The 13,178-nt window shown below is 39.5% G+C and overlaps 1 protein-coding gene across 1 annotated transcript; it reads right to left on the bottom strand.

Moving 5' to 3' along the window:
* Positions 1-535: 535 nt before the first annotated feature.
* Positions 536-12,849, bottom strand: ift70 (intraflagellar transport 70). Its single transcript, XM_054607723.1, has 19 exons — positions 12,700-12,849; positions 12,517-12,582; positions 11,245-11,454; positions 10,611-10,667; positions 10,342-10,477; positions 9,895-9,999; positions 9,616-9,744; positions 8,848-8,897; positions 8,149-8,301; positions 7,173-7,238; positions 6,996-7,049; positions 6,629-6,694; positions 6,367-6,443; positions 5,595-5,802; positions 4,910-4,981; positions 4,239-4,342; positions 3,739-3,817; positions 2,275-2,404; positions 536-1,398 (listed from the first exon to the last, which is right to left on the bottom strand). The coding sequence occupies exons 1-19, from the start codon at positions 12,745-12,747 to the stop codon at positions 1,262-1,264; spliced, it is 1,947 nt and encodes a 648-aa protein (XP_054463698.1). The 5' UTR covers positions 12,748-12,849; the 3' UTR covers positions 536-1,261.
* Between the last annotated feature and the right edge of the window lie 329 nt (positions 12,850-13,178).

Raw genomic sequence — 13,178 nt, 5'->3', positions numbered from 1 at the left:
ACAGTGTCACATTTAGCTGTTTGACCCATGGTGGTCAGAGTTATAATTAGTGACATCTTTAACTGTAATTTCATCTGTTGGTTGGTAGTTTTGGCCTGAATTTGATGTAAAAATGTTGGTAAAATAATTTCATATTTCAAGTTGCTCTGTGATTATTCAGAGAAAAAGTTTGTAGAGGAGAGAGATCAGAATTTAAGACGGAGATTTAGGGCTATTGTAGGTAAAATAAGAAAGGAAAATATTCAGAGAAAAAACTTTCAATTCAAAAGATAAAATTTAAGAGATTAAAGTTTTAAATTCATGAGAAAATATTTTTAATGGTAAATTAAAAAAAAGTTTTTCCTTGTAAATTCAAAATTAAAATCTTGGAAATGTGGAGTCTTTTCTCTTAATATAACCCCCTGGCTCTGTAATAATTATATATACACACATACATATATATATATATATATATATATATATATATAGAGTTAAAGTGCACACTTTATACACACACACATATATATATATTGTCGTAGAATTTGGGTTAGTGGTGCTTAAAAACAGGTTAATAATATCTGCCGTTTAAAGCCTGATTTGAGCATCATTATATAGCCTTTAACTAACACATCATAATAAGCCGATACTGTTTTTTCCCCAAAATAACTTCTTTATTTCCTTTAAATTATGGTTTATCTCCTGAATATAAAGCTACAGTAGAGGGTCAGGAGGCAGCTGTACAAAGACCAAAGAGGATATATGCATGAACTATGAATGTCTGTAGATGAACTCACATAAAAAAATGTCATCATGTATTTCATATTAGCTGAATAAACAACCAGTAAAACTATTTTAGTCTGCTGTATTTACACACATTATCCTCTTTATAATATATTTATTATTATTATAAATGTAAAATCATCTCTGCATACTGTTGAGAGTCTGTGAAGTGGAGCAAGAGGCCATAAAGAGAGAAAGAACACAAACTTATTATGTAAGATCTCCTGGAGCCAGCTCAACTCCCCTTCAAAATAAAAGCTTCCCCTCTGGGGGTGTGTGTGTGTTGACAAGAGACACAGAAAGTCCAAAAGCTTCCCGGAGGAAGTCAGAACCTGGAAATGTTTTTGTTGTCCAGAAATATAAACCTTGCACAGCAGGTCTGATTATGTGTGTTGTCCATCTTTTGATCCCAGCCAAGTTCAATCCTCCTGTAAATCAAAGACATTGACAAAATGCCATCTCTGGCTGCAGTTTGTGATGTCACCACTGTGTGATGATGATGTCACTTGTTCCAGCCAATGACCTCGTAGAACAGCGCCTTCAGCAGCCGGGCCTCGTAGGTGACGGTGTTCTTGCCGATGTGGACGTGTGTCTCCTCCAGCGGCTGCTCGATGATGGCGGGAACCTCCTTACCGTACGCTGAGGAGAGACGGACAGACGTCACCTCAAACTGAACAACGTATTAAAGGTACGCTAGAGTCTCCTAGAGGCTGAAACGTCGACCTGTCAATCAGTGTGTAGCCCTGCCCTAAAGCATACCCTGCTTTATGGTCAGTTTGACTCTAAATGGAGCATAATTTACTAAATGAACATCATGCTGTATTGAAGAAGACTTGAAACTAGAGATTGAGACCATAAACTCATGTTTACAATGTTTACTGAGGGAATAAATCAAGAGAGAAGTAGAGTAAAAACAAGAATCATTTAAAAATAATGTCTTCATACTTGATGTACTGCTTAAAGACTGAAGCATAAAGCCGTCATCCTCACCAGGTGATCATGCAGGATGTTAAAGCGGCAGTCTCAAATATTTTTATTCTAATAAATGTGTTAAGTCACTATCTATCTATCACTGATGAAAGTATTGCAATAGTTATTTATTTGCTGTATAACAAACTGGGTGTCTGAAAATTCCCAGAAAAAAATGCTGTATTACAGTTTTTCTCCATTGTATACAAACATATACACATTCTGTAAAAAAGCATGTTAGTATTGAATTTTTCGACACAGCCAAAGACTTCAGACAAATAAACTCTGAGGACAATTCCTTTGTTTGAACTCAAATAGAAACTCTAAATCAAACATGACTGAAATCTTTATAAATGCCACTTTAATAATAAATTAGAAAATCTGTTTAATTGGAATCAGTACATCTACTCAAAGTGCTCTGCTCAGCTAAAAAGGGATTCAAACGGATTCTCCAGGTAAGTGTGTATGTGTGTGTGTGTGTGTGTGTGTGTGTGTGTGTGTGTGTGTGTGTGTGTGTGTGTGTGTGTGTGTGTGTGTGCTGCTCACCCTCGCAGTGCTCCAGGAACTGGATACACTCCTGAACCACGGCGTCTCTCAGCATGACCATGTGTTTGGACATGTTCTCCAGCAGAGACAGGAAACAGCGCTTGGCGTAGAACCATGTGTCCGTCCCCAGCTACACGTACACACACACACACACACACACACACACACACACACACACACACACACACACACACACACACACACACACAAACACAAACACAAACACAAGGTCTTTAGTGTTCCCCGTTGTTGTACAACAATTTTTTACTTACATATATTACAAGATTCTGAATCTATAAGTCTATTCATATTAATAAAACTCTGTCAAAGTCCTGCTTGTGTCTTTGTTTTCATTCTGGTTTGACTTCTCAGGAAGTAAACGTGAAACTGGGAGAAAAATGTGATTCATTAGATTCCAAAAATATATTTTTTAAATATTTCTTTCCACAAAAGAAGATGTTGCTACTGATGGACATTAATCCGACGAACCAGGTCAGAGTTGTTTCGATCATTATTGTGTGATTTGTTAAAAGAAATCACAAAATACTTGTTTTTCAGTGTTATTTTGGTAGAACTTGGCAAATTTCTGAGAAATAAAAAGCAACCAAGTTGAGCGTACCAGTTGTATTTAAGTAAAAGGGAGCATTTGTATACTTTGTTTAACTTGAACTTGTAATTCTCAAAGTCACTGATAGAAATATTTATGACTTCTTTTGCATTTATTTGTGCAATTTAGCATTAATCAATGTTACCATTGGCCTTTGTGTGTTTACATCATTGCAATCAGTTGCTTTGATTTTTTCAAACACAAAAACTTGATTATTTTTTACACATTTTACTCTGCTTTCATGCCATAACTTGCCAAACAGCGGATCCTGAAATGAGCAATACTAACTACTGAATCTAGAAGTGATTTTGAATGGAATCGTGACCCAAAGATTCTTAATGGAATCAAATCATGAGACACAGAAAGCTTCACACCCCTAATGACTTCTTCCTTCTGTTTAAAGGAAACCAGAGTTCAGACTTTATGGTCAGGCGGTGAGAAGCTCTCCGGGATTCACATTCCTGAACTCCTCTCTGCTTTCACAGTGAAAGTGTCTCTGAGGTTGTGATTGTTTGGAGGATGAGTAGGGGGGAAACTCTCTCTGGACGTGACGGCTTGTGTTCTCAGCTGCAGTCAGAGTCTGCTGTTGTGACTGGATGAGATCAAAAGGTCCCAAAAAAAAAAAGAGAAGCTATACCTCAGAGATCACAGATGGTTATTTTTGGTTCAAAACTTGATACTTGGCTTTAAAATGTATATGTTTTAATAATCAACACTTTCTTGTAGTTGCATCACTTTCTTGCAACAGTAAAAAAAACACCTGCTGCTCTTGGAAAAATAAAATCCAAACTATATTCTTTTACAATAAATGTAATCTCTTATTGCTACGGAGTAAATGCCTGTAATCAATGGCTGACCTTCTTGTTGTACGGCTCCAGGCTCTTGATGACTCGAGAGATGCCAAAGTCGTAGTTCCCCTTGGCGCAGTACAGTGTCCTGAACAAAAAACACAACGTCACACAAAACAATGATGGTCGTTCTTAAACCATAAAAAATTAAACAGTATAATTAATTAAATACTCTAAAAGCAAGTTTAACCAACAAGTTTTTCCAGAGCTTTTGACTGAACCCAACTTTCTTCCTTCCTCAGTGAATGAAACCCGCTAACACTGAAGTTTCAGACTATATAATAGGTCAGTTGATGACATCTAGTCAAGTTTAATTCACAGATAAGCGTACCTGATGTTATAGTCAGAACTCTGGGCATTATCAGTGATTCAGATCTGAATCAATCAAGTTAATAATAAAAATAACCAAAAGCAGATTATAAACTAACAGCTTCAGTCTGAACCCTCTGCTGCTAAAACAGTGTGATGAGGTTTGTCCAGCAGGATCAGTGAGGAGCAGCTGAACTCACCCGATGACCAGGTTGACGATGCAGAGGTGGAAGACCTTCTGGTCGGGGTCGTCGTAGGAGATTTGCTCCTCCTCTTTCTCGATCTTCCTCATCAGCTCCTCCGCCTGTTAGACGACAGGAGGAGGAAACAGAGGACAGACTGATTCAAACAGTGTACTGAAAAAAGTGACGACTAAACCACAGGAGTCAGAAAAGGGAGAACAAGTAGGATTTTACTATAAAAAACCTACTCATTGTGCCTTTAAGTACAGAGAAAGTACAGATGTATAATTAGCTAAATGTACTCACAGTAAAGTATCAAATGTAAGTATTTAGATCGTTCACCTAAGTTAAGAAAACTACACAAGAATAGATTCAGTAAAATGAAAGAAGTATCATCAGCTAAATGAATTAAAAGAATGAAATGTCAAAGTACAATATGCAGAATGGTAAATACTGTTTTTAGATACCAAAACAAAACGTTCAGTGAAATCACATTGTAAGAATGTAAACATTTGAAGCAACCAGTGGAGAAAAAAGTACAAAATCCCTTTGAAATGTATTGAAGTAGAGGAAGAATAACAGAAATACTCAAGTAACTCTTTGTATTTGTACTTAAGTACAGTACAGTCCTTTCCACCACTGTGTAAAACTGATCATTATGCATCATTATTGATCTCTTTGTACCGTACCTCCTCATTCTGGCTGGTCAGGATGTAGGACACACACAGGTTGGCCAGGACCACAGCGCTCACATTCAGGATCTACAGAGACACACATACACACACACAATTTTTTACACAACAATTCAGGCAGTACTCTGGTCATTAAGACACCTTTGTTGAAACCAATCCAGGGTTCGTGCAAGTTTCCTCAAACTTATTTTTGTTAATAAAGGCTTAACTTCTTCATGTTCCAGGATGTGAAGTAAACCTGTTAAAAAACACTGCTCCCTCAGCAGAGTTTATTGTGACTTAATTATCTGAAATTTACTAAATTTTCAGATGCCAGAAAAAGACACGAGCAACACTGCAAACAAACAAACAAAATAAAACCCCCACACGGGAGAACATGATTGAAACAGATATCATGCACAGAACTGAAGACACTGCAGAGGAATCAATGCAGAGCCGCTTGGTCTCTAGTTTTACCGAGGGTTTGCACTTGCAGGGACACTCCTGAATGTTACACTGCTCCACCTGGACAGAAAGGCAAACTGTCAACGTTTAGTCCGGACCTCAGACTGACAGCGGTGCCGACTGACAGCATTAAATGTGAGCGTTCATTTTCTTAAAAAATAAGAAATAATCAATGTTTCTCAATCCCTCCACACATTTCTTCTCATATAAATGTGAGCGGCCGTCCTGAAGCACTCACGTTATCGTAGTGCTTCTTGACGATGGGCTCGTAGAAGCCGATGGCCTCCTTGTACTTGTTCTGCATGAAGAGCACGTGGGCCACGTTCAGCTTCCAGGTATCGTCCTCGTTGCAGACCTCCACCGACTTGCGGAAAATCTTCTCCACCATCTGGAAGTTCTCCCGGTTCCAGTAGATCTTGGCCTGGGCCATCAGGACCACGATGTACCTGGGAGAGCAGCGGAACAATTACACGCTGAAGAGGTTCTAACTGCAAGATCATTCTAGGTGTTATTTAACTGGAAATGATTGGTCAAAGGTTTCTTTTCAAGCTCCCAATAAGATTTTTCTTTTAGATAATATTAGTTCTTGCAGGGAATGAAGATTTTAACATGTAACAATGATACAAGATTCAAGGGTTTAATCTGTGACTGGTCCAATATGAGCAGTGAGAGACAGTGAGAGCATGCTCTTGAAGCTGGAAAACCACAATAATTAGATTGAAATAAAAAAAACTTCTATATTAAAATCTATATTAATATATGATTTATAAGTAATAAAATGGTTAAGTGTTTATGTGCAGATGTATAGGTGGGACATGCAGTTTTTCATGGTACATACAATATTCAAAGATATTCAAATATTGGTGCAAAATATAAATTACACATCTGTTTCAAATGCTTTATTTCTGACCACTGTGTGTGTGTGTGTGTGTGTGTGTGTGTGTGTGTGTGTGTGTGTGTGTGTGTGTGTGTGTGTGTGTGTGTGTGTGTGTGTGTGTGTGTTTCCTCACTTCTCCTGCATCAGGTCGTTTTCCTGCAGAGCTTTCTTCTGAGCTTCATCGTCTCGAGCCAGCCGGGCCTCCTGCACCTTAGAGGAGACGGACAAAAACAACATTCAGAAAAAAACTCACAACAAAATCTATTATTTATTTATCATAACAACAAATTGAGAATTAAAAAAATTGCTGATTTCTCCATCTCCTATTGTCCAAACCAACATGAATGCATCATCAACAGAAAAGAAACAAAGAAACATGCAGAGAGGTAAACAACCTGCTTGGCCAGCTTCCTTAACTGCTCCGTCAGTTTGCCGTTCATCTCATCAAACTTCCTAAAAGCCTGTGAAAATAAAACAGACAGTATAAACATGATCTTATTCATGGGAGAAAAAACACAAATTAAAACATGAGCCCTTTTAGATGTGAATGATGAACTTAAAGAAGACATATCATCTCATTTACAGGTGAATTATTGTATTTTGGGCTCCTACTAGAATGTTTACATGCTTTACGGTTAAAAAATACAGGGTTGGTGATACTTCTGTGGGTTCGTAGCTAATACTACACACAGTCATTAAGTCCATTGTTAACGTAAAGATATTTATTTAATGTGGCATTATTTAAAAAACGTTTTTCAGTACCTCCTCTGGTGCCGTCTGGCAGGTTAGCAAGGCATCAAGGAACTCATACATGTACTGGAAAAGACAAAAAACACAAGTAAACTTTAATATGGATCCTGTTATAGGAGACCTGTCATGATTATTATTTAGATGTTTGTGCCGTGACCTGTGAACTGAAAACATATGAAAGAAACTCACCGGCGAGAGGAACTTGTAGGTGAGATGTGCGTTTTCTGCCAGAACGTCAGCTGCCAGGTCAAAGTACTGAGAGAGAGACGGAGTCCAGCAGTGACGTTAAGACCATTTTAATGAAAGACCCACACCTCTCTGTGTGTTTGGATCTGTGTCCACTGAGACTCACAGCACATGACTATTAATCCTTTTTTATAAATACTCCCCGCGTGGAGCCTCAGTGGTGAGCTGTATAGTGGAAAATGCTGACACAGTCCATTAGTGTCACGGGGGTGTCAGGTTTTTGAATGATAATTCTCTGTATAATGAAGGCAGCTCCACAGGAAGGAACTGTTCGATCTTATTAATCAGTATAAACAAGGTTATCATAAGGAGTTGTTGGGTTTATGTGGCTGCAGATAATAATTAAAGGGAAAATAAATTACTGCTGGTGTTAATGATTCATTCTCTTGAAACAGGGGTTTCTTTTGCTGTAGTACTGGATATTCATGTCCTTAAATAGTATAGTTTTTTTAAAGTGTCTTTGTATGATGTTCTTCTCAATAGTCAGAGTATTACTACAGTAGATGGAGTTTGGAGAAACAGACAGGAGAGCCAGCACTCGGGCAAAGCAATGTACTGCTGTGGACGTATTTAAGACACCAAAAAAAAAAGAAAAAAAACAGTTTAAGTGAAGGCTATATTTAGAATATTTTCACCTCTTTACCTTGCTGGCAGACAGAACTTTTTGAAGGGGAACTGAAGCTGTTATATCCATCTATGTTCTCTTAAACACCACCAGACATTTGAAAAACCCCCAGTAATTTTACCTTAAAAACAAACTACCCGGAGGAGGCAGCAGTAGACCACAACTCCTGTTTCCTGAGAAATAATAAGTTATTTTAAATGGAGTCTGGTGTCTTTAAAGAGAGCATAAATATTGGCTTAAGTTCCCCGTCAGAAAGGGCTGTCTGCTATTCTGCAGGTCGGCGTTGTCGTGTACCTCGTGTTTGCAGTAGAGCAGCAGCAGGTTTCCGAAGGTGACGGGGGGGAAGGAGGGCTGCTGCAGCAGGAAGGCCAGCTTCTCAAAACCCTCCGACGGCTTCGTGTCCATGTTCACCAGAGCCTGGTTGTGGAGGGTCACTGGGTCCAGCTCCTGCAAAACACACACATACAAACATCATAGTATATAGTGTAGGTACAAGGTTTCATAGCTCCCTAAAATACTGTATTCTATATACACACAAAACGATGAGGAAAGAAAAGAAAAAAAGGTGATTGTGATTTTTCAGTAGTTTCTTAAGCTAAAGCATGACAACTTTAGTTTGTATTAAATTCCACCAGGGGGCACTAGTTCTACACTTCTCTCACTTCTCCCAGCTGAAGAAGACTGAGTGGCAGTAACTTACTGGACCAAGGACGGTGCCCTGTCTGGGCATTCATTTTAATGAAGCGGTTTCAAGACGATAAAACCATCATCGTTACCTCCATGTAAGCCTTCACACCTATGTCTCTGTTCTAATATTCTATTAATCTCTGTTATCTCCAGGCTGTCAGCGGGGCAGGTCCAGGCAGCCCTCATTCAGGTTATATCAGAATAATCACAGCCAGCCAGAGGGTAAAGAGAATCCAGCTGCACACACACGCAAGCACACACATGCACACACACTCAAAGTGGGAGTGAACGGGTGGTGATAGTTACCTCCTCTGATCGGGGGGGCATGTCGGTCAAAGCTTCCTGAGCTCCTTTCACTGCAGGAAAACACAAGAAAACAAAACATATAAGCGTTAGTTAGTTTTAGTCTGAATTATAGTTTCTCCTTCAAACTTTTCTTTGTAGAATAAACTAATTAAATTAAAAGTGCCCTGTTTTCTTGTAAACAAATACAAGTTTTCCACCGTAACACACTGTGTGTATCCTTAAGCCCTAACAAACATGTTGACATGTGCGTTGTTTACATCCATGTTTTCAAGCTTGCAGACTTCCTCCTCCTTGCTTTGTAAACTCACTGATCCGTAGCGCTACCAGTGGTCCAAAAGCTCCACAGGAAACCTTAAGTTTCAGTAAACAAAAGGCTTTGATGACATGGTGAAGTAGCGTGGGATCATGGGAGTTGTTTTCTACAGTATCTGACATGATTCATGTTCATGGACGAGTTGATGTATTACAGTTCTAATTCATTATTCTAATGAAATAGCCACAAGTTAACGTTAGCTAATGTAAAGTTAACTTGCTGACTTCCCAATAGATGAGTCCACTACTCAAACAGCTACTGTCCTATTTTCCTGTAACAAATTGACAGACGAGCTTCATGTTAAATCTCTGTTGTGTCATACTAGTTATGAAGACTAGTCAAAGAATTATGTCTTTGAGAACACCATAAATTATGACTGACGGGTGATTTTGTGAATATGAAGCTTGTCCATGTGTTTGATGTTAAGTTTCAGAGGCACTGATGGAGGACCTCACCGTTCTTCAGCTGGTATTCGATGGCAGCTTTGAGGTTGAAGGCCTCGATCAGAGCGGTCTGATGCAGCACCAGCGTGTTGCCAACGCTGTGGACGTCAATGCCCTCCGTCGTCAAACCAACGCTCAGCTCTGGCGAGCGGAAAACACAAAAAAATCGTTGCAAGATCATCAAATACTGTAAGTTATTCAACTTTTAAATGTCACTCTAGCTGCTGTAAGAAGAGTGAGAGAGTGTGTGACAGATGAAATCATGGCAGCTCCTCTGTGATGAGGTTTTACCTGGATGTTCTCTGATGCCTTGCTCAATGATCTCTCCGATGAACTTGAGGGCCTGAGGGTAGTTCTTCAGGTTGTAGTAACACAGGGCGATGTTGTAGGACAACGCTGAGAGAGAGAGGAGGGACAGAAAAGACAAAAGTGGTGCATGAAGGGATGATTTTTAACCCTCATGTCTGCTGAATCCGATCCTAAAGCATTTCTTCTTGTGTTCAGTTTAGTTATTAGATGATGTTGTATGTGGCGTTTGTTGTGTGATACGACGCGTCCAATCTTTTTCTCCCAAAGGTTTATGTTATGAAAACACTTCCACACTACCGAAGTCATTCGTGGAGTGAAAATAACTTTTCCACAGCCGAGATGCTGCTGTCGATGGTGACGTAATACTGTGCAGTACTGTGTAGAGAGAGCCCCTGCGGGTGTGTTCATGCGTGTGCCTTTGATAGCTACCTGGCACGTATCCCAGCACTTGCATGGCAGACGAGAACTTCTTGCAGGCCTCCTCGTACTTGCCGTCCTGGTAAAGCAAACAGCCCATATTGTAGACGTAGTCCGGGTCTTCCTGAGGCAGCTGCTCCAGCAGAGACTGTGCAGTTCGTGGGAAATGAACGGATGCGTGTGAGTTGTGCTGCATATAGTAATGATTCAAACTGCCACCGTATTGAAGCGAAATGGCATAATTTGTATGCATTAGCAGATAATGAGAGAGAGCTCATCACCTTGGCCGCGGAGTAATCTTCCTCACAGTATTTGATACAGGCTTGCAGCTTCACCATCTGTGGCAGAGAGATAGAGTGAGAGAGACAGAGAGAGAGAGAGGATAAACTAAAGGTAAAGGTAGCTGCTGGTTTGACTTTGGGGGAAAGAAGTAACCGAAACTATGAAGCACAGACTCAATACAAACATCCATGAATCATTTTCATGAGCTTGAACCAATTTTTTCACAATTAATTCATATATTTTCTGAGGTAGTTACTACTATGGATACCATGACCTTGAATCCCATTTAAAAGCAGAATTAGTTTTCATTTTCTGGAAATAAAAATGCGTTCCCCTGTTGCTGAGCTATACACATTTGTGCTTGCTTTATTTCAATAGTTCTGCTTTTATGGCCCATATGCATTTGTTTGAGCACTTATGTTGAACAACAGCTCCAAGTAATGGAGTGTTTAACAGATGGAGGGAACATTTCAATGTAAATAAGGTGGAGTTCTTAAATCGTAAATTCAAAGCAGTGTTTCAACACCTGAAGCCAAATGGAAAAGAATGCAGTGAGTGTAAGTAGAGCTGTTAAAAAATTGGCATTGTCACAACATCCTGCTTTTTGAGCCGAGCAGTGCAAACACGCTGTACCTTCACGTGACTGCTTGGGTTGTCGAGAACGAAAGAGGCCTTTGTGGCCTCAGGATAAGCACCGGCTTTGTAGAGGGACTGGGCGTAGTACACCTTGTACTCCTCCACCTCTGGGTGCAGCTGGGTGAGCTGCTCGTAGCACTCTGCAGAGTTGGTGAAATCCTGGATGTGATAGTAGCAGAAACCCAGCAGAGACAGCGCTGCCCTGGACTGTGACACGAAGCAAAGCAAGAGAGTTAAACTGATAAATAACACAAAACTCACCCTTACAAAGTATCTACACAACAGCACTGACACATAAACCAGGATGTCTGCAAGTATTACAACATGAAATGCACATTTAAAAATTAAACTGATAAATAAAATCCCCACACTGTATTGCTAAATTACAATTTCCTGGAGCCCAACGAGAAATATTAAAATGTCTTAGTTTGTCTGGCCATCGATCCAAAACCCAAAGCACTAAGATTACAGCAATTATTTCTATTATCCAATAACATGCTAGTTATTTTCTCAATTGACTGATTATTAGTTATGTCAACAAAATAGCAGAAAACATATTAAAGCTGAAATACACATTGAAGAAGCTGGTAAGAGAAATTGTTTTGCATTTGTGCTTTTAAAAAAATTCTCAATTATCAAAATAGGTAAAAGCAATTAATCTACTCATGGTTTCAGCTCTATTAGCCAGTGAATGTTTATCATTTTTGGTTGAAAAGTGACTACATTTTATGTTGATCTACTGATTTACTTATGTAGTATATAATTTGATATCAAAAGATAAAGGAAGATGTCCAGGTCCGTTGATGCAGTTTCAACAATTTCTTTATTGAATCAATGCATCTGAAGTCATTCTGCGCAGAATGGAGCCCACACAGAGATTCAGCATGGACTGAGGCTCTCCGCCTTCAGTCTGGACTTATATCTGTGTTGTGCATCCCCTCAATGTGCACAAAGGCATAAAACATGTTGAGCAGTACATACATCATTCAGACACCTTGAAACATACACATTTTGAAATTGTTCCTGAGAACCTAGAATCTTCCATCTGTGTAAACATCACCATAAACAAGGTTGTCATGTTGTATGTAGGTCATGAGGTCATTATTAGGGCAGCTCCTCAGAGCCCTGCCTCTCAACATCACACAGCATGCAACAACTTCATGGCCTCATTGCAGCAAGGTATAGCAGAATATGATAAAATACACTACACTTATAAATCAATTTGTTATTAAAGTGTTATTAAAGACTATTCATAACTTGCACACTTACCTTCGTGTGTTTTTGTAGTTGTCCGTTCAGGATGTGAATAGCTTCCACATACTGGCTGTCTTTAATCTGAAAGACAGATAATGAGTGTTTCATACAGCAGTCCTATTCATTAACGTGACACATTGATGCTAGCTTAGCACTGAGCAGAGAAGCTAACCTCAACTAAAAGAACAGCACTCTCACCAGTTTGTAGATGGTAGCCGTGAACTCTCCGTCTTTTATAGCTGCCATGGCTTCAGACGAGTTGTTTTAATGAGAAAAAACTACTTAAAGTTTCGTGCATTCCCAAAAACTAGAGCATTGAGCTAGCTTCTGTTTAGCTTAGTGAGCGGACGGAGGGCTTCGGCTGTTACTTAGCAACGGGACAAACCGGAAATAGAACATTTGACAGACGTGTGTAAGAGCCAATCAGGGAGGAGAATAAAGTTAGGCTGGCCAACCTTTCATTTTTTCCACCCCAAACCTTTATTTACCTGTTGAAGACAGAGATACAACCACCTATGACTGATCCATCTCCATCCACAAGGAGAAGAGAGAGAGAAAGAGAAGATCAGACTGAAGCTGAAGAAACTTCACCTTCATCCCTGCAGAGAAACAAAGTTTAGACACAGTTCTTCAAACACACACACACACACACACACACACACACACACACACACACA

The sequence above is a fragment of the Anoplopoma fimbria genome, chromosome 11, assembly GCF_027596085.1.
Source record: "Anoplopoma fimbria isolate UVic2021 breed Golden Eagle Sablefish chromosome 11, Afim_UVic_2022, whole genome shotgun sequence".
NCBI lineage: Eukaryota > Metazoa > Chordata > Actinopteri > Perciformes > Anoplopomatidae > Anoplopoma > Anoplopoma fimbria.
The sequence above is the reverse complement of the archived record's forward strand: the minus strand, read 5'-3'. Positions and strand labels throughout refer to the sequence as shown.

What these genes read in the sequence shown, in the direction of transcription:
- ift70 (XM_054607723.1), bottom strand. Translation starts at nt 12,747, where the DNA reads ATGGCAGCTATAAAAGACGGAGAGTTCACGGCTACCATCTACAAACTG. An exon ending in AGGCATCAGAGAACATCCAG is followed by an intron (nt 9,745 to 9,894) that starts GTAAAACCTCAT and finishes TCCGCTCGCCAG; the next exon opens with AGCTGAGCGTTGGTTTGACG. An exon ending in CGAATACCAGCTGAAGAACG is followed by an intron (nt 8,898 to 9,615) that starts GTGAGGTCCTCC and finishes GTTTTCCTGCAG; the next exon opens with TGAAAGGAGCTCAGGAAGCT.